The sequence below is a fragment of the Pogona vitticeps genome, chromosome 4 (assembly GCF_051106095.1).
Source record: "Pogona vitticeps strain Pit_001003342236 chromosome 4, PviZW2.1, whole genome shotgun sequence".
NCBI lineage: Eukaryota > Metazoa > Chordata > Lepidosauria > Squamata > Agamidae > Pogona > Pogona vitticeps.
In genome coordinates, this window is record NC_135786.1 from 82,801,636 (window position 1) to 82,826,799 (window position 25,164).

At 38.7% G+C, this 25,164-nt stretch overlaps 1 protein-coding gene across 1 annotated transcript in view; it reads left to right on the plus strand.

Moving 5' to 3' along the window:
• Positions 1-24,598, plus strand: part of GIPC2 (GIPC PDZ domain containing family member 2) — a 47,360-nt gene extending 22,762 nt beyond the window's left edge. Inside the window, exons 2-6 of the mRNA XM_072997829.2 lie at positions 554-739; positions 3,032-3,212; positions 5,010-5,134; positions 8,913-8,994; positions 20,299-24,598. Of these exons, the coding sequence (XP_072853930.2) occupies positions 554-739; positions 3,032-3,212; positions 5,010-5,134; positions 8,913-8,994; positions 20,299-20,450 (726 nt within the window). The 3' untranslated portion in view covers positions 20,451-24,598. The remainder of the gene's footprint in view (positions 1-553; positions 740-3,031; positions 3,213-5,009; positions 5,135-8,912; positions 8,995-20,298) is intronic.
• Positions 24,599-25,164: the final 566 nt, after the last annotated feature.

The window sequence follows — 25,164 nt, forward strand, 5'->3', positions numbered from 1 at the left end:
GGTTCAGGGGCTCTCATGGAATCCTTTTAGTTGTGGGGGAGCCTGTGGGGGAGCTGTGAAAGTGTGTGTGTGTAAAAGTCTTTAATTTCTTAAAAATCACTGTTTCTGGTAGAGTCATCCCAGCAGCAGAGATTTTTGAAGATTAAAGACTCCCCCCCATGGCTTCCCTACAATGAGAGAGATTCCATGGGAGTCTCAGGATCTTCATGGAGGGGGGGGGGGATTGGAGGTGTTTCATTTCTGAAATATTCACTGCAGCTGATGATATTCTCAGCCTTACACAAAGCATTTTTGTTGCATGGAGGTGGCACAGCCTTTTGTTTTTCTTCATAAAATGGCTTTTGTAATCAGTCTGTGTTTTGATAAAGGGAGCATGTACTTGAAACAAAAGAAACATTATAGAAAATACTGCGTAAAATACAAGGCACTGTGGCTTCCTTCTTCCACCGTGGGATGAGTGCATGCACCATCTTGCTATGTCAGGAGCATTTCCCCGGGCCTTTTTTTTTTTCTAAAACGTTAATGAAATGCATTTCCTTTTCTTCCCTTGTAGATAATGTTTTGCACTTTAAATACACACAAAATTGATATGGACAAGCTGTTAGGAGTGCAGATTGGTCTTGAAGACTTCATATTTGCTCATATAAAAGGAATAAAAAAGGAGGTAGAAGTTTTCAAGTCTGAAGATTCACTGGGCCTTACAATTACTGATAACGGAAATGGATATGCCTTCATTAAGGTAAGGACAATGGAGTGAACCGAGAAATTAGTGAAACAGCATCAAAAAAGTTGATGACTGAATGTGGGATATTGAAGCCATTTCATGAATGCAGAGTTTCTTGCACCATATTTAAAAGAAATAGGCTAAAACTTTATATGCTAAATCCCTTTTTAGTTTCAGCTAGAATAGACCCATTCCCAGTGTGGTATGGTGGATAGAGTGACGGACTAGGACTCTGGAGAACAATGTTCAAATTCCCATTTAGCCATGGAAACTCATTGGAGGAGTAGAACTGGTAAAATCACTCCTTAAATATCTCACTTACCTTGAAAGCCCTAATGGGGATGCTATGAGTAGGTTCTGACTTGACAGCACAGAACACACACACATAGAGTAAAAAGGTAAAGGTTCCCCTTGACAATTTTTGTCCAGTCGTGTTCGACTCTAGGGGGCGGTGCTCATCCCCGTTTCCAAGCCATAGAGCCAGTGTTTTGTCCGAAGACAATCTTCCGTGGTCACATGGCCAGTGCAACTTAGACACAGAACGCTGTTACCTTCCCACCGAGGTGGTCCCTATTTATCTACTTTCATTTGCATGCTTTCAAACCGCTAGGTTGGCAGGAGCACACATAGAGTAGACCCACTGAAATCAATGGGACCTATGACAAATAGGTTACAATTTTTTCAGTGGATCTCCCCTAATGGGAACTAAAGTTGGATTTTGTTGTTTAGTCGTTTAGTCGTGTCCAACTCTTTGTGACCCCATGGACCAGAGCATGCCAGGCCCTCCTGTCTTCCACTGCCTGCCAGAGTTGGGTCAAATTCATATTGGTAGCTTTGATGACACTGTCCAACCATCTCATCCTCTGTCGTCCCCTTCTCCTCTTGCCGTCACACTTTCCCAACATCAGTGTCTTTTCCAGGGAATCTTCTCTCTGGTAATGTGACTAAAATTTGGATTTAGTCACATGTAATTTGAAAGAGTGCTTCACTCAGCATAGTTACTTAACTTCTTACATGTGATAAATTCATTGCATATTGGATGATACATATTGATAGTATAATTTTGTATTTTATATATTTTTGATTGTCTTATGCTGCAATTTTAAAAATGGGCATTGCAGCATAAGACATATATATGTGTGTGTGTGTGTATGTATATATATATATGTGTGTATGTATGTATGTATATATGTATATGTATATATATATGTATACATGTATATATAAAATTATATATTATATATAAAAATTTAATTTTTAAATATATTAAAATTTATTTAGAATTTAATTAAATTAAAAATTTAATTTTTAAATATATATATATATATATATATATATATATATATATATATATATATATATATATATATATATATATATATATATATATATATATATATATATATATATATATATATATATATATATATATAAAAGCTCAAAATGTGGGCAAAATTTGTGCTCTTATTCAGAAAGCAGACAGGGTAGACTACATGTTTTACTGTTTTATTTCCATATGTTACAGTTGAAAAGAGGGACACTAAAGTGCATTTTTTACTTCTGGTGTAATAGAATAGGAGACTTGGAGGTCGTGTTGTCCACCACTCTGATCCTTATATGATCTTTAACATGAGAGGTGATGTAGCCTCTACTAAAATGCCTTTTGGTGAAGGATAGTTTACCACTTACCTGCACAGTTGTATCCTCTATCATATAGTTATTACCACAGTATGGTGAAAATCTGCTTCTTTGTAGTGTTGAATCTATTAGTGCTCACCATTCCTTTGAGAGCAACACGCACAGATGGTTGAATATTTGGTTGAGGCAACCTCTTTTCCTAGTTCATGAGCCACCCCAGCAAGGAGAGAATAGCTTTTCCCATCTTCAGCATGATAATGTGTCAGATACTTGAAGATAGCTATCATGTTTCATAGGTGACTGGAATGCAAAGTAGAGAATAAAGCAGAACATAAATACTCTATTCCTTTGCACTGGTTATTGTAATACTTCTCTGTGTCTTTATGTGACAATCACTGAAAAACTGCATTCAGGGCTCTGGGCCCTATTTATCACCTTTTACTTTTGCTTCCTGCCCGTCTTTTACAATTTTAGTGTTTCTTCTGTCATCCATCTGACAGTTTTAAATATGGGTGGGTGAAGATTAAGGCAACTCAACTTTTTGTATACTTGACCTGGCTCTAAAAGTGAGATCTCTGTGTTTCCATACTTGGCCCAGCAAATAACCCTGCAGATAAGTCTCTTTCTTCTTGCATTCATTACAACTAACTGTTTTTTTTAATTCAACAGAGAATTAAAGAAGGCAGCCTTATCGACCAAATAAAAGTGATATGTGTTGGTGATCATGTAGAATCTATAAATGGAAAAAGTGTAGTAGGCTGTCGTCATTATGAAGTTGCTAAGCATTTAAAGGACTTGGAGAAGGGCCAGACAATTATGCTAAAATTGGTAGAGCCAATGAAATCATTTGGTGAGTGATACATACCGTATCTATAGTATGTGAATCTGCAGTTTCCTTTTATGTATGATCCCAGATAGAGTAAAATGCAAAAGAAGCTATGCTGCATGAAGCATAAGGCTTAAAACAGGCCTGCCATTCAGTTAATGGCAACTACTAAACATGGTGCAGCGATCTGGGCTCAATAACATCCCCTCCCCTGGCACCAACATATGTGGGTGTTCAAAACTGGTGGGTTATTGAAGATGGCACAGCTGGTAGGATGTGGTTCTAGGCAACTTGGTTTAAAATAAAGTAGAAAAAAAAAACACCAAGAACATAGTGCATAAATGACAGGGAACAATATTTTTAAATAGTTTTTCTTCTCATAGGCTTGTTTTTCATCTGTCATCTGGGGTTTTCTAATTCATACGACAAAACTTGTAGACCAAAGACTATGTGATAGGTCTTGCTACAGTGCTGTGAAATGCAACTTCTTAATGTTTGTTTGTTTGCCTACAAGTTTCCACTCTCCCCTATGCTTCTTGCACTTGCCCACAAAATCTTGTATGATATACAGTGGTGCCTCACTTAACGACGTTAATTCGTTCCAGCGAAATCGCTGTAGAGCGAAAACATCATAAAGCGAAATAAAAAAGCCCATTGAAACACATTGAAAACCGTTCAATGCATTCCAATGGGCTGAAAAACTCACTGTCCAGCGATGATGCTCCATAGGGGCGGCCATTTTTTGTGCCTGTAGAGCGAGGAATCCATCTAAAAACACAGCAGGGAGCCATTTTGAGCACCCGGTGGCCATTTTGAAAACCCGACGATCAGCTGTTTTGATCGTCATAATGGGAAGAATCAGTTCCCGAAGCAGGGAACTGATCTTCGCAAAGCGAAGCGGAAAAAAAACCCATTTAAATCGTGAAGCGGATTCGTCGTTATACGGAGTAATCGTTAAACAGGGCACGACTGTACATTCGTGAATAGCTGGGACTTCTTGTGAAAAGATCTGACAGTCAAGATTAACATCTTCATGTATAGTAGAACCCCATGTACAGTAGCACATGATCAGTTCCACACACCCCAAGGATGCCAAAACCGATGAATGGTAAATCTTATACATAGCATGATCTCTGGCTTCCTTTAGTGGACAGTTCTGGTAATTACATCATAGAACTATGTATTTCTGGTTTTTTTTTTTAATATTTTTAATATTTTCAGATGAGGATAAGTAAAACCATGGATACTGATCCCACAGATATAAGAGTTTTGCTATAACAATTGGAGTGTAAGTGCTGTACATAACAGCAGCAGTCACTGAAGCACTTAGGGCCCAGAGTCTCACCTCATATTCTTAATTCTGTTTTGCCTTGACAGAATGTGTGAGTTTGCAGCATTCCTCAACACTTTGACTATGAGCTCATTTACATGTGCAATACGGAGATTTAAGTGCCTTTGTTATAACAATTATTTATTTCAGTCTTTTAAAGAAAGCAGTAAATGGATCAATATACCTTTTGTGACTAAGTTTACAACTGTGGTGACCCAGAGTGACACAAAGTACTCAGTTCAGCTATTCTAGAAATGTATAACCCTACAAGGTAACATGTTAGGCCAAAGCAAAAGACTTCAGCAGCCCCCGATGGCAAAAGCAGTCCCAAGAATAAATCCGGGTTAAGATGTTCTTGTTGTCAGATTGCCAAATGCTGTCATATTGCACAATGAACCCTAGTTTTGACTTTCCTTTCAACAATATCTCAAACAAAAATAATCATATTTGGATTAAAACTCCCAATTATGTAAGTGCTATGTCTATTACAGAAATGATTGAACCAAGGTCAAAAGTTGGAAGTCTTACAGAAGAAAGTTTTACAGAAGGAAAAATTTCCAGAGGGAGAGAGACTCTTCGACTGAGATCCAAGGGCCCTGCTACTATAGAGGAAATGGTGAGTTTCTGCTATAGGATTCTGCCTCATTGAGATAAGGGATAGAACTTTTGGGATGGATGAATTCTTTAAAGCAGCTTCAAGGCTTAAGATTCAGATATCATGGCTAGCAGCTTGGAAGGATCAATGTCCACTATAGCTGCTTTCATATCTTCCCCCAAGGATAGTCCAAACATGCAGGAACATGGATTGATCCATACCAAGAAAGGAAGAAGTCTTTTGTAAAGTTAGTGGCTCATAATTGCCCACTGGAGAACAAAGGACTTTCAAATTCGTTGCATCAGGGACAGCTTGCAACAATACACCATTCCTAGGAAAATCAGTTTCTCCCCCAGCTACTGTGAGGACTGCATTAAAATTCAAAAGAAACAGGAATGGATGGGGAGGAGTGCCAGTGATAATGTCATAGTCCTTGTTAACTCTGAAAGTTCCAGGGGCGTTGATCCTGTGAGCTTTTGCTCCACTACACCACTGATCATGGGAACAGTTTTATGAATCACAAAAACATGACATGTAGTGTGGTTTAAAAAACTAGTATTGAGAAACTGCAATAAAGGTGACCTTGACAAGAAAGGGACAGGTAAATGGCCACACTGTTCATTTCCAGACCTGTGAAAAATGCCATATTTGACCCAGTTCAGTTGCATTAGTAAATGTTAATGTATAAGGATAGAAAACTGGGACAAATCAATACAGCAGGACCCCCTTATCCATGGGATCAGTATCCAATGAGTCACTTATTCATGGTATGCAAATATTAAAAATACTAAAAGAAGCCCAATATATATGAAGTTTCCAGAACTGGCTACTAGTATAGCATTCACTATTATAATAGTGTTCTCTATTATCCATGTTTTTCAGCATCTTCCGGGGGTGGGGCTTTGAATCAATCCTCCATGGATATGGGGGTCCTGCTGTATTACAAACGGGGCTATTTGCATTTCTGTAGTTATATAGAAAAGCTTCCTGGTATGATAGTTACAATTCCAAATACAGTCAGAGGTGAAATGAAGATTTGGGATAACAATCTAGGCATTTTAAGTATTCCTTATATGGTGTTGGATAACTACAGTGGTGCCTCGCTTAAGAACGATAATCCGTTCCAGGAAAATCACCGTTAAGCCAAAACATCATAAAGCGAAATAAAAAAAACCATTGAAACGCATTGAAACCCGTTCAAAGTGTTCCAGTGGGGTAAAAACTCACCGTCCAGCGAAGATCCTCCATATGGCAGCCATTTTCACTGCCTGTATAGCGAGAAATCCGTCCCTAAAAACAGCGGGGAGCCATTTTAATTACCCGGTGGCCATTTTGAAACCGCAGACTAGCTGTTAGAAAAGCATCATTTTGTGAAGAATTGGTTCCCGAAGCAGGAAACCGATCATCGCAAAGCAAAATTCCCCCATTTAGACTATCGTTTTGCGATCACAATTGCAATCGCAAAAAGATCGTCGTAAAGCAGATTCATCATAATGCAGGGCAGTCGTAAAGCGAGGCACCACTGTAATTGGGTTAGCCTGCTATAAAGTGAAGAAAACGTGTAGGGCATGCACAGAATGGATAAATGAGAGAAAAAGAAACACAGTAGTGTCCCAGATACTATGTAGAATAGAATCAATAACTGGACTAATTCTAGTAAGAAAATCAGTGATACACTCTACATTGAGGAGGGGAAAATAGAACCTGTGGGTCCCCAGGCCTTCTCAGACCATCTCAATCTTTATCCCAGTCACCAGGGGAGAAAGGCTTAAAACAGGAGGAAGCAAAATTGTGTTTAAATCACAAATTAAAGCTGCAGTCTAGAGGCTCTTTGAGTACAATTTACATTTTTTGGGGGGGATACTTTTTCCTCCAGGGTGTTAAGGAATGCAGTATTGAAATGCATTTAATTAAAAGTGGATTTAATTTACAACATTGCACATAAATTACAGTGGTGCCCCGCATAGCGAGCGCCCCGTTTAACAACAAATCCACATAGTGATGCTTTTTTTGCGATCGCATTGCGATGTTCTCAATGGCCAAAAATCGCATTGCGATGATCGGTAAGCGTTTCGCTTACCGATCTTCGCATTGCGATGTTTTAAAAACAGCTGATCGGCGGTTCCAAAATGGCCACCAAAAAAATGGCCACCCGCAGCGTTTTCGCGTGGTTTCCCTTGCATACCGGGCAGCGAAAATGGTGGCCGTATGGAGGATTTCCACATAGTGGTGAGTTTCCCCCCATAGGAACGCATTAAACGTGTTTTAATGCGTTCCTATGGGGTTTTTAGTCCCACATAGTGACGAATCCGGATAGTGACGATTTTTTCAGAACGGATTATTGTCGCTTTGCGGGGCACCGCTGTACCTTGTTGTAAGGTAATTTATGTGCAATATTGTAAATGTAATAAATGTCTGTTTTCTTTTATTTTTTTACATACAATTATTTTCAGATGACCTTTAAGTGCAGTAGTCTCCTAACCTAGTATATTCAGAAGCAAGGCATACTGACTTCATTGAGATGTATTCCCAAATAAATGTATATAGCATTGCAGCTTTAAATGTTTGGATTTTAGCTGATATTTTCACTAGATTAAAACTTTGCATAGGTTGAAATGTAAAATGTCCAGAAAAGGTCACATTTTAGACATTTGGATATACTAGGCAAAAAAATGAACAATCTGAAATCATAGGGGGATGTAGACTTAATTAATTACATTTATGGTATAACAGTTTAATGTATGCAATGGAGCTACTGCCTAAACCCTGCTGAGCAAGGACCAAAATAAAAATTATACATAACCTGTCACTAGAACGCTTAAGGGCTGATGGTGTGTGATGATCAGAGCAAGCGCTTTTCTCTCCTCTGTAATTTGCTTAAAATAAAACTTAGTTTATTTTATGATTGACATATAGGTCATAAGCCTTCCTCCTTTGCAAATCTGGTCTCCCAGATACAAGACTATCTCAGTCACAATTCTTGAATACTAATATGGTTTAACTTCTAATGATAGGTTATCTCTAAGGTGTAGGCCGAAATCCTGTTTCGCAGGTGCATGGACAGTGTCAGTTTTAGACATGAATTACCATTAATTAAGAAATCTCTGTAGGCATTACTTGTTTCCCACTGAATTGCCTTGCTCAGTATGCAACTGATAATGTCTACAGAGCTTTCTTAACACAGCAGTTCACATCTAAAAGTAGCACGGTTTGTGTAACTGCGCCTGAGGATTTCACCTGTAGTGTGGCCAGACTGTATAGTAGACGGGGACTTCTTATTACTCCTTTTTTTGGTCATTTTCCTACCCTCCCGGCCCAATCTCCTACCCTTATTGCGGACAGTAATCACTATTATGAAATTTACGATTATCAGTCCCAGGCCTTCTCTGAGGGGCCTGAGATGGGAAGAAAAAAGTTAACTTTTTAAACTTTTTTTTTTAAACTTTTTTTTTTTGTAGTGGTGTTGTCCAGTTTTACCTTGGGGAAGAGCACCTCATTTCGTTGCACCCACTTGTGAGTGCAATGACAAATAAATTTCTTATGTCTTATGTCTTATGTACGTCCCTCAGCTTCCCTAAAGACCCTACCAAAAGACGACATTTCCTCCTTTCCCATAGGACATCTGTGCTCACAAAGCTTTCCCCAGGCAAATATAGGAACCCTCACATGCTAATAGAAGTATAAAACGACAGACAACCTCTGAGCATCCAAGGGCTATTTCTGCACTCCCCTATTATTCAAGTTCTAGTTAAAAGGCTTTTTTTAAAAAAAATCCATGTGTTTCTTTCTTTTGGTGAAGCCTTCAGATGTTGAAGAAAAAGCTATTAAAAAAGTGGATGATCTTCTTGAAATGTACATGGGAATAAGAGACCTCGAATTAGGTGAGCATTCATATAATTAAGTCTTGTTCCTAGTTGCATTCAAATTCTGCTCATAACCTGAGTATGGACATCTTTTGCAAGGGGGACAAAAAATTCTGCCCCTTTTGGTGGTCAGGATATGGGGGAGGGAAAGAATTTTAAGTGTGTGTGTGTGTGTGTGTGTGTGTGTGTGTGTGTGTGAGAGAGAGAGAGAGAGAGAGAGAGAGAGAGAGAGAGAGAGAGAGAGAGAGAGAGAGAGAGAGAGAGAGAGAGAGAGATTAAATGCCTTATTAAATATTTGGTATATTTGGAATGTACTCAGTCAGCTAAAATGCAGTTGTGGTTGCTATGTATTGTTAGCTAGTTTCTGACTAGAGATGGGCATGAGCCACAGTTTGGTGATTTGGCCAAGTTCACCACTGCAACTACACAGGTGTTATGCGGGTGCCACACATTCCCCTCTCCTGCCTCCTCTGCATACTTTCCCATTCCTTGGTCAATGTGTGCCTCCATCCCTGCCTCCCCAAGCATGACTGCCCACTCCACGGATTGCAGTGCATGCTTCTCTCCTATGCCTCCTCTGATGGTTGCCCACTCAGATGAGGAGATGGGGCAGGGAAGCCCACAGTATGTCCTTTGAGTGGGCAGCTGCTGGAGGAGGCAGAGGAGAGAAGCACATGATACAATCTGTGAGTGGGCAGTTATGCTTGAGAGGCAAGGAAGGAAGCATGCATCTCCCAGAGAAGAGGCAAGTGCAAAGAGGAGGCAGGAAAGTGCAGTGTGTGTAGCATTATCATAACACCTGTGTGGGTGCTGCACCGAACTCGGCCAAACCGTCAAACTGTGGTTCATGCCCATCTCTATTTCTGATTCATGCCATGAGACCCTATGAATGGAAAACTCCTAAAAGGTCCTGTAATAATGAATAGCCTGCCTAGGCCTTGCAGCCTACAGGTTGTGACTTCCTTTCTTGAATCAATCTATCTCATGGTTTGCATTTCTGATTTCCTACTGCCTTTCAATTCTCCTAGCATTTTTAGTCCCGTTCCCCCCTCGCAAGTCTTATCAATTTTCATTTGGACTGCTAAAAAAATGACTAGAAAACTAATTTCAGCTTACAGCCCTGTTTCCCAAACAAGCTAAATACCATATGAAGGTACCTTTTGCAAACCAGCAAAGGGAGATGAGCAAGGGAATCTTTCATCCTGTTTCCGTTTCCATATGCACTAAACATAGAGCTTAGACTAAATGCATTTTAAAATTAATTGTGCTAAACTTTAATTTTTACCCTAATGTCAGCAAAATGCAATGAGAATGGTGACTTAATTTAATTAGATCCCAATTAATTTAAAATTCAAGGTTAAGAATTAAAATATAAAGGCATGGAGAAAGGTTGAGCATCAGGGATAGAGAAGAGGCACAGCTGAGCATGGCAACAGCAGCAGTGAGGATGGGGCACAGATTGCAAAATACAGTGGTGCCTCGCACAACAAGGTTAATCCGTTCCGGATTAACCCTCGCTGTGTGAAAACATTGCTGTACGGATCAAAAAAAGCCATTGGAACGCATTAAACTTAGTTTAATGCGTTCCAATAGCAGCTTTACTCACCATAAAGCGATGTTTCTCCGATGGCCGGCAGCCATTTTCGCGCCCTCCCCTCGCTTAACGAGGGCATGAAAACGCTGCGCGCGGCCATTTTGTGGCTTCCGGTGGCCATTTTGAAGCCGCCTAACAGCTGATCGGCGGGTCGCAAAGCGAAGGTCGGTAAGCGAACCGCTTACCGACCTTCGCTCTGCGATTTTCGCCCTACGCAGGCACCGTTTTGTGATCGCATTTGCGATTGCAAAACCGGCCTCGTAGAGCGAATTCATCGCTCTATGAGGTGCCCGTTGTGCGAGGCACCACAGTACATGCATGTGTGTGTAAAAGAGGGAGAGACAAAGGATGTAGCTTAATTGGTGACAGCCCAGTCTTCCCCAGCAATAGAACCAAGGGGATACACAAGTATGGGCCAATTGGAATAGCGTACAATTGTCCGTTGATTTGGAGATGCCTGGAATTATAGTTTTGGGTCTCAGCACAACAATATAGGGATCCTCGTGGAACAGTGGTTAAACTGCAGTACTGCACTGAAGATTCTGCTCATGAGCTGAGTTTGATCCTGGGCTGGCTTGAGGTTCACTCAGCCTTCCGTATTTGTGAGGTCAGTAAATTGAGTATCCTCAATAGTAGCTTGCTAGTGGAAGGGAATGTGTAGCCTGCATAATTAAATTGTAAACCATCCAGAGAGACCTTTAAACATTATGGGGTGGTTTATAAGCAGCATGCTTTGCTTTTTTTGCTTTGGCATTTGTAAGTAAAATATGTGTCCTATTATTCATCTTTAGAGACCACTCGTCGTGATTCTGGTTGGGTGGAGAGACAGAGGATGCAGTTTTTCAGTAGTGCACAGAAATATTTTGCTTATGCTGCAAAAATTTCTGATTTAAATATTCTCTCCACCTTTGACTAATCTTTAAAACCACTTATTGTTGCACTTCAGTCTTATATGGGTGCAGGGTCTCCTAACTCAAATGAAGATTTTCAAGTCCAGACAAACGATCTAGTACTTGACGGGTGAGTAAACAACTTAATTATTGCTGGCCCTGGAGATGGGGTAAGAAAAGGTAAGGGAGATGCAAATCAGCAATGAATTGAGATCAGCACATTATAGGGCAGCTGTCTCCAGCCCGGCCCTTTCCTGATACACTGGAGCACAAATTGTACTATTCCTGGCATGCAGCTGAATCAAGGGACTGAACTCCAAGGCATTTGGGAAATGCCAGGGTGGGGAAGCCAACTTAAACTTCAGAAAAGAGAGAGAGGCAACTGGAAGGCGTAAACAACAAAATGCCACTTGGGGAAACAGTCTCAACTACAAGAGATGTCATTTTCTTTTTTAAATTACTGACTTGACATTTAGTGTCATCTTTTACTTGTTTAATTAAAAATTTTTACCCACTAATGTGAATCAAAATTCAATTAGGTTTTGCATCCTCTAATTAAAATGTTAATCACTTAGGCCTTTTGCAGAAATTTGCCAAGCTTGGACAAAACAGTGGTGTACTGTGTTAAAATCTGCAGCATGTTAATTTAATTTAATGTGTGACAGATGATGGCAGGATTCACTCATAGGTATGTATCGTTCATAGATGGCTCATTCGGTTAGATTTGTAAACATAAACTGTTGGGGTGGGATTGGGTTTGACCAGACTGAGGTTCAGTCCTGTCTACTCAGAATTAAGTTCCATTGAGTCAAATGGGATTTATGTAAGGCTGAGTGGTTACAGGATTGTACCCCAAATCTATGCCTCTCTTCTTGTCCTTCCATGGACTGGCACTGGGAGAGCTGACTCCATTGAGAACACCCATGGTGGCTATGTGCAAACATGCTGAACTGAGGACAATGCACATGCTTACCACTATTGCACATCCATTTCACAGCCATTTTCTTCTTTTGTTAGGACCAATTATCTAAGCACCATCTAAACATGCTGTGAATGGAACCAGTCCATTATTTCCACATAACCAAGATTATAAAGCAGGGCAGCAAAATGAGCATATTTTGTTACAGATAAGAAGTCTTCAGTCTCCCATCTCAGAGATGTAAATGAGATGGAGACTTATTTGTTACTTAGCATGATTTCAATTACGATGTAATGTCATACCATGATTCCAGTTGTGATCAATCACCCATGAAAATGAAATGTGAAAAATCAATTCATTCTGATATGTCCAATTACTGTTTGGTTAGGAATTTCATTTTTATTACTCATGCTAGATTAGCCTAATCATCATGAGTGAGAGGTGCACTCAGCAGAGAGGAGATGAACATGGCCCCCCTCCCACAGGATTCTGTTCAGAAAAGGGTTTCACTCTTAGATAACGTAGCACATTAACACTGATAACTTCCATAACATCAGTTCCTGCAAAGTAATTTTAAGTCTAGATGTTTAACACATAACTAACAAATGAGTGATGACTCTTTAATATTTGAGTAGCTCAGTTCACATGAGAATGAAGCATGAATCAAATTAAGAATATGATTTGGGTATTACATTGATTACCGTAAGTGGCTGCAAATGATTAAAATTAATTGCAATGTTACTTGAACTGATTAGTTTGATGGACTAGACTTTAAACAGCCCAAGGGCTATAAGAAACCTAGTTTCTCTGACTTCCAAAATAATTTCCTGGCTGAGATTTAAAGTGACATGGGTAACTTCCTGGTTGTCCACCTGAATGTTACTACCAAGTCACCCCCTCCACCATCAGCAGGGAGGTGACAGTACAGAGAGACAAGAAAGAAAAACCACCATCGAACAATCTTATCAGACATCAGTAGGGGAATGGGGGTGGCAGCACAACTGTACTCTTCCAAATTGCTTTGTTGAATGACGTTGGTGCAGGCAAGGCAGATCCAAATGTCCTTGCTTGCGAACCTTATTATCGCATTGACTAAACAGGGACAACCCAGTCCAGCTAGGAACTCTCTGGCTGGGGTGGGGGCAAACATAATTAATTACAAAGAATTCTAGTCCCAGAAGACGTCTCAGTAACCATCCTGACTTACCTCATCCAGTTCACCTTCTGCCTAGGCCAAATCTCAAAGCCAAACAAATATCCGAAAAAAACCTCAGAAGCAGAGGATCTCTGCTGAACCCTCAGAACTCACGGGCCATACAAAGATGTCCCTCCAGCCAAGAAGTGAGCACCCCAGCAAGTGCCATTTGGCACCCACCACCCCTACACCAGGCTACCAGCTGATCAGTGCCACCCCTAGTGCTCATGGAGCAAAAGTAGGGTGCCAGCACTCGCTCACCTAACAAGAATCAAATCAAGCCGATGAGGAAAAAGAAAAACACAACAGCACCTGCACATAACACAGAGAGCACAAAAGCAAGGAAGAATTCTGCCCCCACCCTGACAGCCCCACTGAAGGATACGGAGACAGAACACACTCAAAGATAAAATATTTCTTAAAGAAAATCACGTTTTAAAAGGGAATTAACTACTACAAGTATACAAATAATTACCAGCCAAATAAAAGATTGAATGTAAGCAACAGATCTGGAAAGAACCTCCTTCCCTTAAAATAATTTCAATCAGGAAAAAACAAACCACCAGTAATATAGCAAAATAATTAAAGCAATCCAACTTGAAACAGGCAAGCAGCTAAATGGTCAGAGGATCCTCAAGCATTTAGATCACGAGAATCCCAAATTATTCAACAGGAGAAAATTAAAAAGCAATAAGGCAAGAGCAAGAAATACAGTCAAATATTATAAAATCTCACACACCAAACCCCTAACCCCTAGCCTAGAATATGGGACTGAGGATTTTACACCCCACCATTACGTGGGTGAATGATGATGTTGACAGTGTCAGTGATGCCACAGTCCAGCAGCAAAATGTCCACAGTAAGTGAAAAACTGAGCAACGTACAGGACAAAAATGGAATGGGAGAAAGTTCCCCTGAAAAAAATAAAATGGGCCAAAAATGAAAGTTACAGTTATCAGAAACAGGCAAACAAACAAACAAACAATAAAGGGATAAATCCAATTCCAAACTGAACATGAGGCAAAGCAGGCATTGATGAGCAGAGAGGAAAAAGAATACTTGAACAAGGTAATTGTAATCCATAAATGGAGGAGAGGTAGCAGGATAGTTGCATGAAGCTCAGTTGGAAAGCCAAGCCTAGGAATTCAGTGAGCAGCAAAATCCCACAAGGAACTACCAGCAGCAAAGAGCACCCAGCCTTGTTTTGCAAAATCCTTTAACAATTCAAACGTCCCTCCCCCTTCCCCCAATCCTCCAGGATCCTCCGAGGGGCGTCTTGACAGCCCCTGTCCCAAGAATCATGACATTACTGGTTAGAACAGCCAGTGAGGTGGCTGTGCATGCAGAGGGTGAAATGAAGGTGACAAATGACAGAAAACACAGATGGTGATCTGCATGCATCTCATTTGTCGTAATGGATCATTCATTTTTAAGAGCCTCTCTTCCTGAAAGCAACGGAAGATGGTGAAAATGAATTGAGAGCTGCCTCTTCTGTGTTTGTTTTCATTCATCCTCTCCTGAAAGTCCCATCCGCCACCAATTGTATTTCTAGTTAAACTGCATCGCATTTCAACGTTAGTAAAGTACATTCAAGTTAAACGGCTGCTGCATGGAGGCCATCAAAAGTTTTTCATCTGTTGTATAAATGCAGCAGTAAAACAGGAAGACCAGTTATGAGATGAACTGACTCCATGAAGGAAGCCACAGGGTTGAGTTTCCAAAATCTGAGCAGGTCTATTGAGGACAGGACATTTTGGAGGTCCTTCATTCATTGGGTCATCGTAAGTCAGAGGTGATTTGATGGCATGTAACAACGACATAAGTGCATGTAGTGTTCATATCCCTATTGTAACAGAGGTGGAAATGTTTTTCACTGGTGTAGAGATGCTGCATGCATTTGAGTGGATGGATAGAATAGGTTTTTATAAAAAGATTGCAGTCATTTTATGGAGTGTTTACAGGCAATAATATTTTTTAAAACAACAAAATTAAGTCAGTCTCCAACTATGTGAGATATAACGAACTTATTTAAAGGGTTTTCTATATATTGAAATATATAAACCAGTGTTTGTTCTTATGATGTGTGTGTACCATAATAATGTAACTTGGAAAAGATATTCGTTTAACTAAAACCTTCTAAAACATAGTAGCCATCAAAACATATCGCAATTTTTGAAAATAACCACTAGAGGACAGTATCTGACCATTGTATATCAGCATAATTGCTGGGATCAACCTTTTGTGTTATAAAATATAAGGGCACAATTTAAGGTCTGTGACTGAGATGTATCTTAATAAGGGCATATTTTATACTTTCTTTAGAAAGGTTTACTCATAAATGTGCAATTTTTCTGAGATGTTGGACTGCCGTCTTCTTAACAGAAATGAGTGCCCTATGTCCAAGTCAAATACCTTACATTAACAATGTTATTGCTGGCATGGTTTGAACGTTATATTTGAATATTAGATATACTGCATTAATTTTCTTTATGGCATAGTTCATTCTCTCTTGTACACACTGAGGTGGATCTGAAGAACCATAAGCAGAAGGCAAAAATATTAGTGGTGTTCTATGAAGTCTTATGGGACGGCTAATAAAAGGCACCTGGTCAATTACCTGACAGCTCTGTTACAGCCTGAGAAGCGTCTTGCCTGCAGTAGATGCATGTTGTGACATATAATATCTCTTTCTTACATGACATCAAGTCACTTCCAAATTACAGCCATCCGAGCCCAATACTCTATTCATTACATCACCCTCGCTCTCTATATAAGCTGTTCTAGATTTTGTTCCCACCTCATTTTATGACCTGCTAGAGGACAGATATAATGATGAAGATGATGATGATGATGAAGAAGAAGAAGAAGAAGAAGAAGAAGAATTGGGAAAACTTAACAAAAACTAGAGACCTGGCAATCAAAATATCTTGCTTGTGGATTAAATACACTTCAGTGGTCCCCGTAGTCATCGGAGCTTCAGGAACAATATCAAAAAATTTCATGCAGTATTATAAGCAGTTGTACATCTCAGAAATAACACCATCAGACCCACAAAAATGGCAGTTTAGGAATAGCATTCATGCTGTGCCAATATTTAACAGCTACTTAGGTTTTTGATTAAAATTTGTATCTGTTATATAATACCAGTCCATATTTTTATAAGTTTGATTAACTGTGCCTGGTGTTTTTACCCCAAAAACCCAGAGGCCGTGGATCACTGCAAACACTAGAGGTAGTAGAGAAGGAAAATAGAAGCCTAAATTAATATATGAGTACAAGCAGAGAAAAAATTCTTAAGGAAAATGGAGAATATTTTGAAAATGACCAAAACAAAGGCTCAATATAAGAAACAACAATTTGAAAATAAATTAATTAGCTGGAAAAATAAACCACTACATGGAGAATGCCCAAGAAATATTGCTGGAAAGCGTAATCATAATTCATAATGCACACAGCTAAAACTGGGAACTCTTAAGAAAGAATCTGAAGGCTTGATTTTTGCTGCATAAGTACTGTACAAGCACTGCAAACCAACGTGATGAAAGCTAGGATCCAAGGAATTAGCGCTAACAGCAAATGTCAACTCTGCCAAGAAAAAGATGAAACCATGCCACACTGCATCTGTGAATGTTCAAAGATTGCATAAACAGATTACAAAGGTAGATATGATAGAGTGGCAAAATGAGTGCACTGGTCATTATGCAAAAAATATAACTTGCCAGCCTCCAAAAACCCATGGGAACATCAGGTAGAAAAGGTGTCAGAAAATGAGGAAGTCAAGATCTTGTGGGACTTCCGGATCCAAATGGATAGGCATCTTGAACATAACACAGCAGACATAGTAGTAATAGGATGAAGAAATGTCTGGATCATTGACATTGCAATTCCGGGTGTGCCAGAATTTAAAATAAAGAATTGGAAAAACTACCAGAGACCTGGCAATTGAAACATCTTGCCTCTGAAAGAAACACACTTCAGTGGTCCCCCGTAGTCATTGGGAACAATATCAAGAAATTATACACTGTACTATAAGCAGTTGCAGATCTCAGAAATCACACCATACAAAAACTGGCATACATACTGCCTTGATATTTAACAGATACCTAGGTTTTTGGTTAAAACATGTATCTGTTATATAATACCAGTCAATGTTTTTAAAAACATTGTGTTTCTGAATAATAATAATAATAATAATAATAATAATAATAATAATAATAATAATAATAATAATAATAATAATAATAATAATAATAATAATAATAATAATAATAATAATAATAATAATAATAATAATAATAATAATAATAATAATAATAATAATATATCATTACTTAATTGAAAACTCCCTATACCCAACTGAACAGATAGGGAACAAGAGTCACGAAAGATCAGCTGCTTGTAGGTCAAATTATACTGAAGAATACAAAAAAGACAAAAAACAAACCTTAACATGGATAAACTATAAAAAGGGATTTAACTTATTGCCGCACAGCTGGATTAACACCTGCCTAAAATGTTTCGGATTTGTAAAAACATTCAGAAGTTCCTCAAGAAAAAACATGAAAAAATGGAAAACTCTCCTAATGGCCTATGGTGAAGAAAGTTGGCAAGTTAGCATCAAAAGAGGAATATTTCAAGGGGATGCTTTGTCACCACTGCTGTTTAACATCTCACTTAATCCCCCATGTCAATAATTTTAAAACTTGATAGGTCTACCATATTTCAGAACAAGCAGGAAAAAATCAATCATCTCTTTATACATGGATGACCTAAAACTATATGCAAAAAGTTCCACAGAGATAGAATCACTGCTAAACACAGTGCTAATATTTAGTGAAGATTTCCAAATGAAATTTGGAATTGACAAATGTGCAACTCTGTCTGTACACCGTGGCAAGATCCAAAAACTAGATGGAATAGAGTTTTAAAAATGGCTATTTTATAAAATCATTCTCAAGTGATGAAAATCATACATACCTTGGAATACCAGAAGCAGATAACATCGTGCACACAAAAATTAAAGAACTGACAGAAAGGGAATATATCAAAAGACTGTGGAAAAATCTTAAAATCAAAATTAAATGGGGAAAATACAATCAAAGCCATAAACACATGGGTAGTTCCAATGATTAGATACTCAGCTGGAATAATAGATTGGATTCAAATTGAATTAGAAGAACTGAATTGAAAAACATGGAAACTAATGAACATGCGTCACACCCTACATCCAAAAAGTGATGTGGACAGATTATATTTACCACCACCACCACTACAACAACAACAATATACTGTTGTATATAGCTGGCAATTCTGACTTTATAGTGACCTTTTTTTCAGAGTTCCATGTACAAAATAGAAGTGGTTTGTCCTTCCCTTTTTCTGGAGATATCCTGGGACTGTGCAGCTTGCCCAAGGCCACACAGGCTGGCCATTTTCCCAGGAGACACAGTGGAGCATCAAACTCTCAACTTCCAGCTCCACAGCCTGATACCCAAACCACTGAGCTATCCAGCCACTAGCATATACCTAGGGGACCATTTAAAAAAAAAAAAAAGAGAGAGAGAGAGAGAGAGAGCAAAATCTAGTACAGTTTGCTTATGTTGGTGGAAAAGCATCTTTTGATTTGGACTAACTTTTTTCACATAGTGCTGTTTCACTAGGCTAAGCACAATGCGTTTGCGAATGAAAGAGGCTTTTTAACTGGCAGGGTAACTTGAGATCCAAACTTTATTCTATGTTATCAAGCTCACCAGCTGCAAACAGTATAAAAAGAAGTAGGTGACTGGCATAGGTGGCTTCCATGCTGTGTGCATGTGATTTCTTGTCTTTTGTGGAAAATAAAGAATGCTTTACAGCTTGCTTTTGCTATTTACCCTAATTTGTTGAAGACTGATTTAGCATTTGTGGTAGAAACAAATTAAGTTCCACAGTTTAATTAGCATAGCAACCCTATATGGTGAGACAAAGAGATAAATGTTGCTGATATGAAAATGGTGACAGAGACCACATTAACCTGATTTCCCACAAATCAGACAAGAAACACTGTGCTTACTTGGATATATCAGTAAATCAGACTTCTTTTGAATTCCCCCTACAAATAAGAACAACTGAACAAATCATTAGCTTTTCATCCATGTTTTTTTGTTGTGAGGTCCAGAACACACTCTCTGGTGTGTGTCTCCCTTGACAAGACAGAGTAATTGACCAGGAACCAGTGTGATAAGACAGAATTCTGAGTAATTCTAGGGTACTGCTTCCATGCTGTCAGTGTTGGGTATTAACAACGTTTTACCCTACTTTTGGCTTTCCTGTGTCAGAGGATGGAAATCTACTAGGATACCTGAAAGCCAAGTTCACTTTTGCCCTTCAGCGAGAGCCAGCAGATGGACTCTGGCCAATTTATGGGACTGTATCAGCAATGGACAACTGGTTTTGAATTTTTGAACACTTTCAGGGGTCTTGGGTTGTTTCATTTGTATAAAGGGAATCTGTTGCCACATCTGGTCATACAAATGTTCCATGGACCTTCACTACAATGTATGTTTAGAAGTCATTAGCAACTTTATGAATATTTCCCCCTTAGTTTTTATAATTTACACTTAGGCCAGATGCACATTTTCCAATAGATGAAATACAAGTACAGTCTAAATAACCTCTAGGTTTCACACTGGAGCCTCTGAAATGTACCAGTTAACTTCTCTTCTTTTTCTTCTTCTACTTCTAGCTGCAACCATGGTAGAAGCCGGAAAAGGCAAGAATAATCCTGATGAGTTTGCAATTGCCCTCGATGAAGCTTTAGGAGACTTTGCATTTCCAGATGAGTTTGTCTTTGATGTGTGGGGAGCCATAGGAGATGCAATGCAAGGACGCTTTTAAAGAGAATGTCAGCTGGAAGTAGAACAGAACAGCTATCGACATGGCATGGGATTTCAGACTTGTCTACCAAGCAGAAGGTTTTGAATATTCAGAAGCTTGGGTAAATAATGATATTTGTTTGCTGGCAATGCAAAGACTTTCAAAATAAAGCTGGCTTCAGGAACATACTTGTGAAGCTTTCAGGCTCATGTAGCACTTAACTGAAAATATTCCCTTGAAATATTTGTAAAACTGCATTATTTGGGTACATATCTAGCATATTTAACATGTAGAGGTTATGTTGACAGCCCCATGAAAACATACTGTATGTCTTGATCATGAAGGCAATACTTTCAGGAGCTGATAAAGCCGAGAAAAAAATCACTGAAAAATTATATTGCTTTTTCATCCTCTCCCCAGAATTACTGTGGTGTTTATGGTATTCTGTTTTCAGCACTTCCTTCCTTTGAAACAGTACTTTGTGTTTAGGATTTTGTCAGGATTAAGAAAGCCATAGTTAAGAGGTGAGGTCATAGATCTTCAGTGTTAGAGATTGAATATGCTTTGAATACATGAAAGTCTTTGGTACGGTCATTCCTTGATCTTAGGAAAAGGTGGGGGTGTATAAGATGCTGTAATCTGCAGCCAATCACTTTGCAGAGATAAAATAAATATTAGCTTAAATTGGTATGCCTTGGCAACATCTTATTTTTATATTGGTATCTTAATTGTGTAGCACTCAAGAGAAATTCTGAGTTGTCTTTTATGGTGAAGTTATTATGCCTAAGAGTCCTAGAATGTTGGCATTTTTTCCATGTGTTTCTTAAATCAGATTTTGCATTTCTCAGTTCTACAAATTAAATAAATATATATGTATGGGGGGGGTTATGAATACATCTGCAATTTTAAACTGACTTTTAATTTTTGTGTTAATGCCATTTCATGTGACACATTCCAAGCAATGGGCTGTTTGTACTGTCAGTAGGATATTAAAATTCTTTTTGGTGGTACTGGAGAGGGCAAGTGGGCTTAGATGATCCTATTTATACAAAATGCTCAGGTTTAAATCCAGCATTGTACTGGTGTGGTTGTGTCAGTATGACAGAACATTACCACTTCCTTTCCTTTCCCCGTTGCAGCTCTCAGTGTTGCTTGCAAACCAGCTCTCAAGGGCTTCCCAATCCTTCAGTGCATGTTTTTGAGATCTTCCCTCCTAATGCCAGTAATGGAAACAGTGTTGTGGGATGGGCTTCCCTGGACTCTAGCCTCAGTCTACAGAATCTCTAAATTTAATTTAAAGTCAATCTCTAAATTTTGCTACTTGTCTAAATCTCAGAAAAGGCCAAAATTCTCTTGACATTTCCCATGCATGTAAATTCAATTTGTAGAAGTGTCTTTTGTGTGTCCTGGGCTGGCTCTGGTGCGATTGGTTGCACAACCAGATGTGTGCTCAATTGCACAACTGGAGGAAGAGCAGCTGTGAAGCAAGCAACTTCGGGAACAGCTATTGCTGCTTGCATGACTGCCCTTGCACGATCTTCTGGCCTCACACATTTTTTCAACCTTTTATATGAATTTCTGTGCAGTGAAGATTAGAATAGAAATATCTGAGTCAGGTGTTGCATTTGCCACCAGAAACTATTTCTGTGTTAGCAAGAGTTGAATGAAAAAGCTTAGTTTTATGCTACTGCTATTTTGTGAATATTCTAATAGAGAAGTTCCCAGGAAATGCGTGGGGGTTTGCTGTAGATGCTGTGGCTTAGGAGAGTCCCATCTACTGTGGGAATATGTGCAGGGCACTTTAAAGAGGCAGATGTTATTTGTAACTATTTCCTTCTGTGTTGAAGTCACAAAAACACTGTAAATATGCCCAGGTTTTTGCATTTGATTTTTTTTTAAAAAATGCCGATTTTATAAATCTTGGAATACTGAATCTCATGTGCCAATTATTTAAAAAAAACCATGGAGAAATTAGGTTAATGAAATAGTTCCCAATTACATAACTTTCCCTTTGAGATTGCAAACGTTTCAACAACAAGCATTTTTTCATTTGACAGAATGGAAAAGGTCACAATTTACAGTAGGAAAGGCCAAACCCCTGTTTGTTTTTGTTTTTTGTTTTTGTTCTGTTTGCATAAGTGAGTCTTCACTATTCCATTATGCAAGGAGAAATCAATGTTGCTTTCAACAGAGTGAATTTCAGCTTATACAGTTGCACACTGGGAGATCATGCAGAATGCTTTGCCCGCGGAGAGCAATATGCTCTGTGATCTCCAACAGGTTCTGTCCATAAAGAGCAAATAATTTTGTTCATAATGGCTATATGTAGTTTCTACAAAGATGGGTCTTCAAATAAAATTGTAAAGCCAGTGTATCAACTTCTTGCAATGTTTGTAAAACATACTGGGAACTGTGAGTCAACTTTTACTACTCAACACTGACAACTAAACTAGATGAACACCTTGTTTTTATTTAAAATAATAAAGGAAATCTAGCTATTCTAGTGTGACCTTGCCTGCCTCCATGTTTTGCACATTAACTTGTTTTGTTTTTTGATTGGTAATTGAGAGGTAAACATGTGCTTCATTTGCAAACCCAATTGTGTTTTAAAGGAACGGAGTGCCCGAAGGGAAAGTAAAAGGAGTAAATACACATGTAATTTGGCAGAGTGCTTTTTTAAGGTTTTCTACCTTTGACACCACAGAAAAGAACAGAACTGCAGTTACTGAACATGTAAGATTGGGTGTATAATTAGGGCGCATTATGCGTGATATATTTGTATTATTTTATTGATGAGGGAAGGATGAACATGTTTATTGTGGGAAAAGAAATGGTATCATGGGACATGTTTCTTTGTTATGTCTTTTTGGCTCACATTTACAATGTTTATGGACCAGTTGCACATCACCTGAAGTCACAGCATTTGCCACGTTGTGCTCAGGCTTCAAAGACACGTGTGTGTGTGTGTGTGTGTGTGTGTGTGTGTGTGTGTGTGTGTGTGAGATGATTGCTTAAACCTATTAAAAAGGTAAGGGCTCTAAAATATGGGATACCAGAATAATTTGTACAATGTGCCTTTTATCATAATTGGCCGTGAAGGATAGAAAAAGACATCTATTTAATCTAATTTAGACATTCCAGGGTGTTTGTGTACAAGAAAACGAACCATTTGTTTTGGCTCTGTAGCTGTCTTAATTAGATGCACACAATACTATGGTGGAGAAGGTCATCTGAATACATGTTAAAGACTGGAAAATGTCAATGCAAAATTATAGCTCAGTAGATCTGACACGAGGTGAATATTCAATTTAAGTCATTCTGTTTAAAAATGATATGGAGGTAAAGTTCAAAGCACTTAGCTTTTAAAATATCTGTTTAAATGGGTAAGTGCTGCCACATTTTATTTCAATTTTCTCTCAGATGTGTATTTAATTTGCTAAAAAAATGTACATTTCACATTTCTGAAACAATGTTAAGTATAGTATTAAATTCTGTTGAATTATTTTGAATTTATTTTGTGTGATTTGTTCTATGACTTTGCACTGTTCTTTGCTTAGAGTGGCTGAAATCCTATTGTGGAAAGTTACACTGCATAAGGCTGATGATGTCATTAGCTTTGGCAGTCTTTCAGACATAAAGATTTTCTGATTGCCATCCTCTAAATGGTCCAAAACTTTGCAGTTGTTCCTTTTGTCATGAGGAAGCTGTCAGGAGGCTGTGAGATGTCTTTAATTTCCAAAATGTTTTGCTGCCAATAAAATCATCCTGGTGACAGGAAATTAAAGACTTTCTCCTGTCCTGTGATGCTCAAGGGCTTCCTCACAATGGATATGATGACCAGGGAGCCTCATAACCTTTGGGAGATGGGAATAAGACATTTTTTAATTTTTAAAAAAGGTACCTCTGATGACAACATCAGCCTTACATGGCAAAACTTTCTGTAACGGGATTTTTTGCCATTGCATTGGGTTTTAAACAATACAGAATCACGACTTGGAGCCCCATGTAACAAATGGAGCTTATTTCACAAACACTGATTTCTAAGCCAAATGGGTCACTAGAGAAAAACTTTAGAATGGTTTAAACTGATTTGTGCAAATGCTGTTGTCTTTACAATGCTCTTTTGTATGTGGATGCTAACAAAAATAAAAGAAATGATATTTTAAAAATTATGTTGAAGGCTTGCTTTTCATCAACTGAATTTTGTAAGAATCCTTGGGTACAAACTGGATTTTGTAAGAATTCTTGGGTACACAAAAAAAGTGAGTCTATCCCAGTTACAAACTGGGACCCGTATGGTCCTGTCCATGTAGGACAGCATTTTGAAATAGCTGTCGTGTCACTGGTCATATGTTGTAAACACTGGCCTTGATCCAAGAAGGGAGAACATGTCTACAGCAGTAACAAGAGGTTAAAAGAATGATCCCAGTTCTGGTCACTGCAAACTTTGGATGACTTCCTGTGTTTTAAAATCTTGTTTCTCCTTCCTCATCTTGGCCAGGAATTCTGTTCGTCTGCCACATTTATGTTTAATACGCTATAATGCTGTCACAAATTCACTTCCCATTACTGTGTTCTCTCTTTCCACTTCTCCCACATACTGTATCTGCTGTGGCAATTCTTGAAGAGGTAGCTGTGTTAGTCTGTTTCAGTGATCATTTGGTTTCCAGGAGGCGGTGACTGTTGATGTTTATGTAATTAGCACTCTGACTGATTGTTACTGGTGTTAACAATG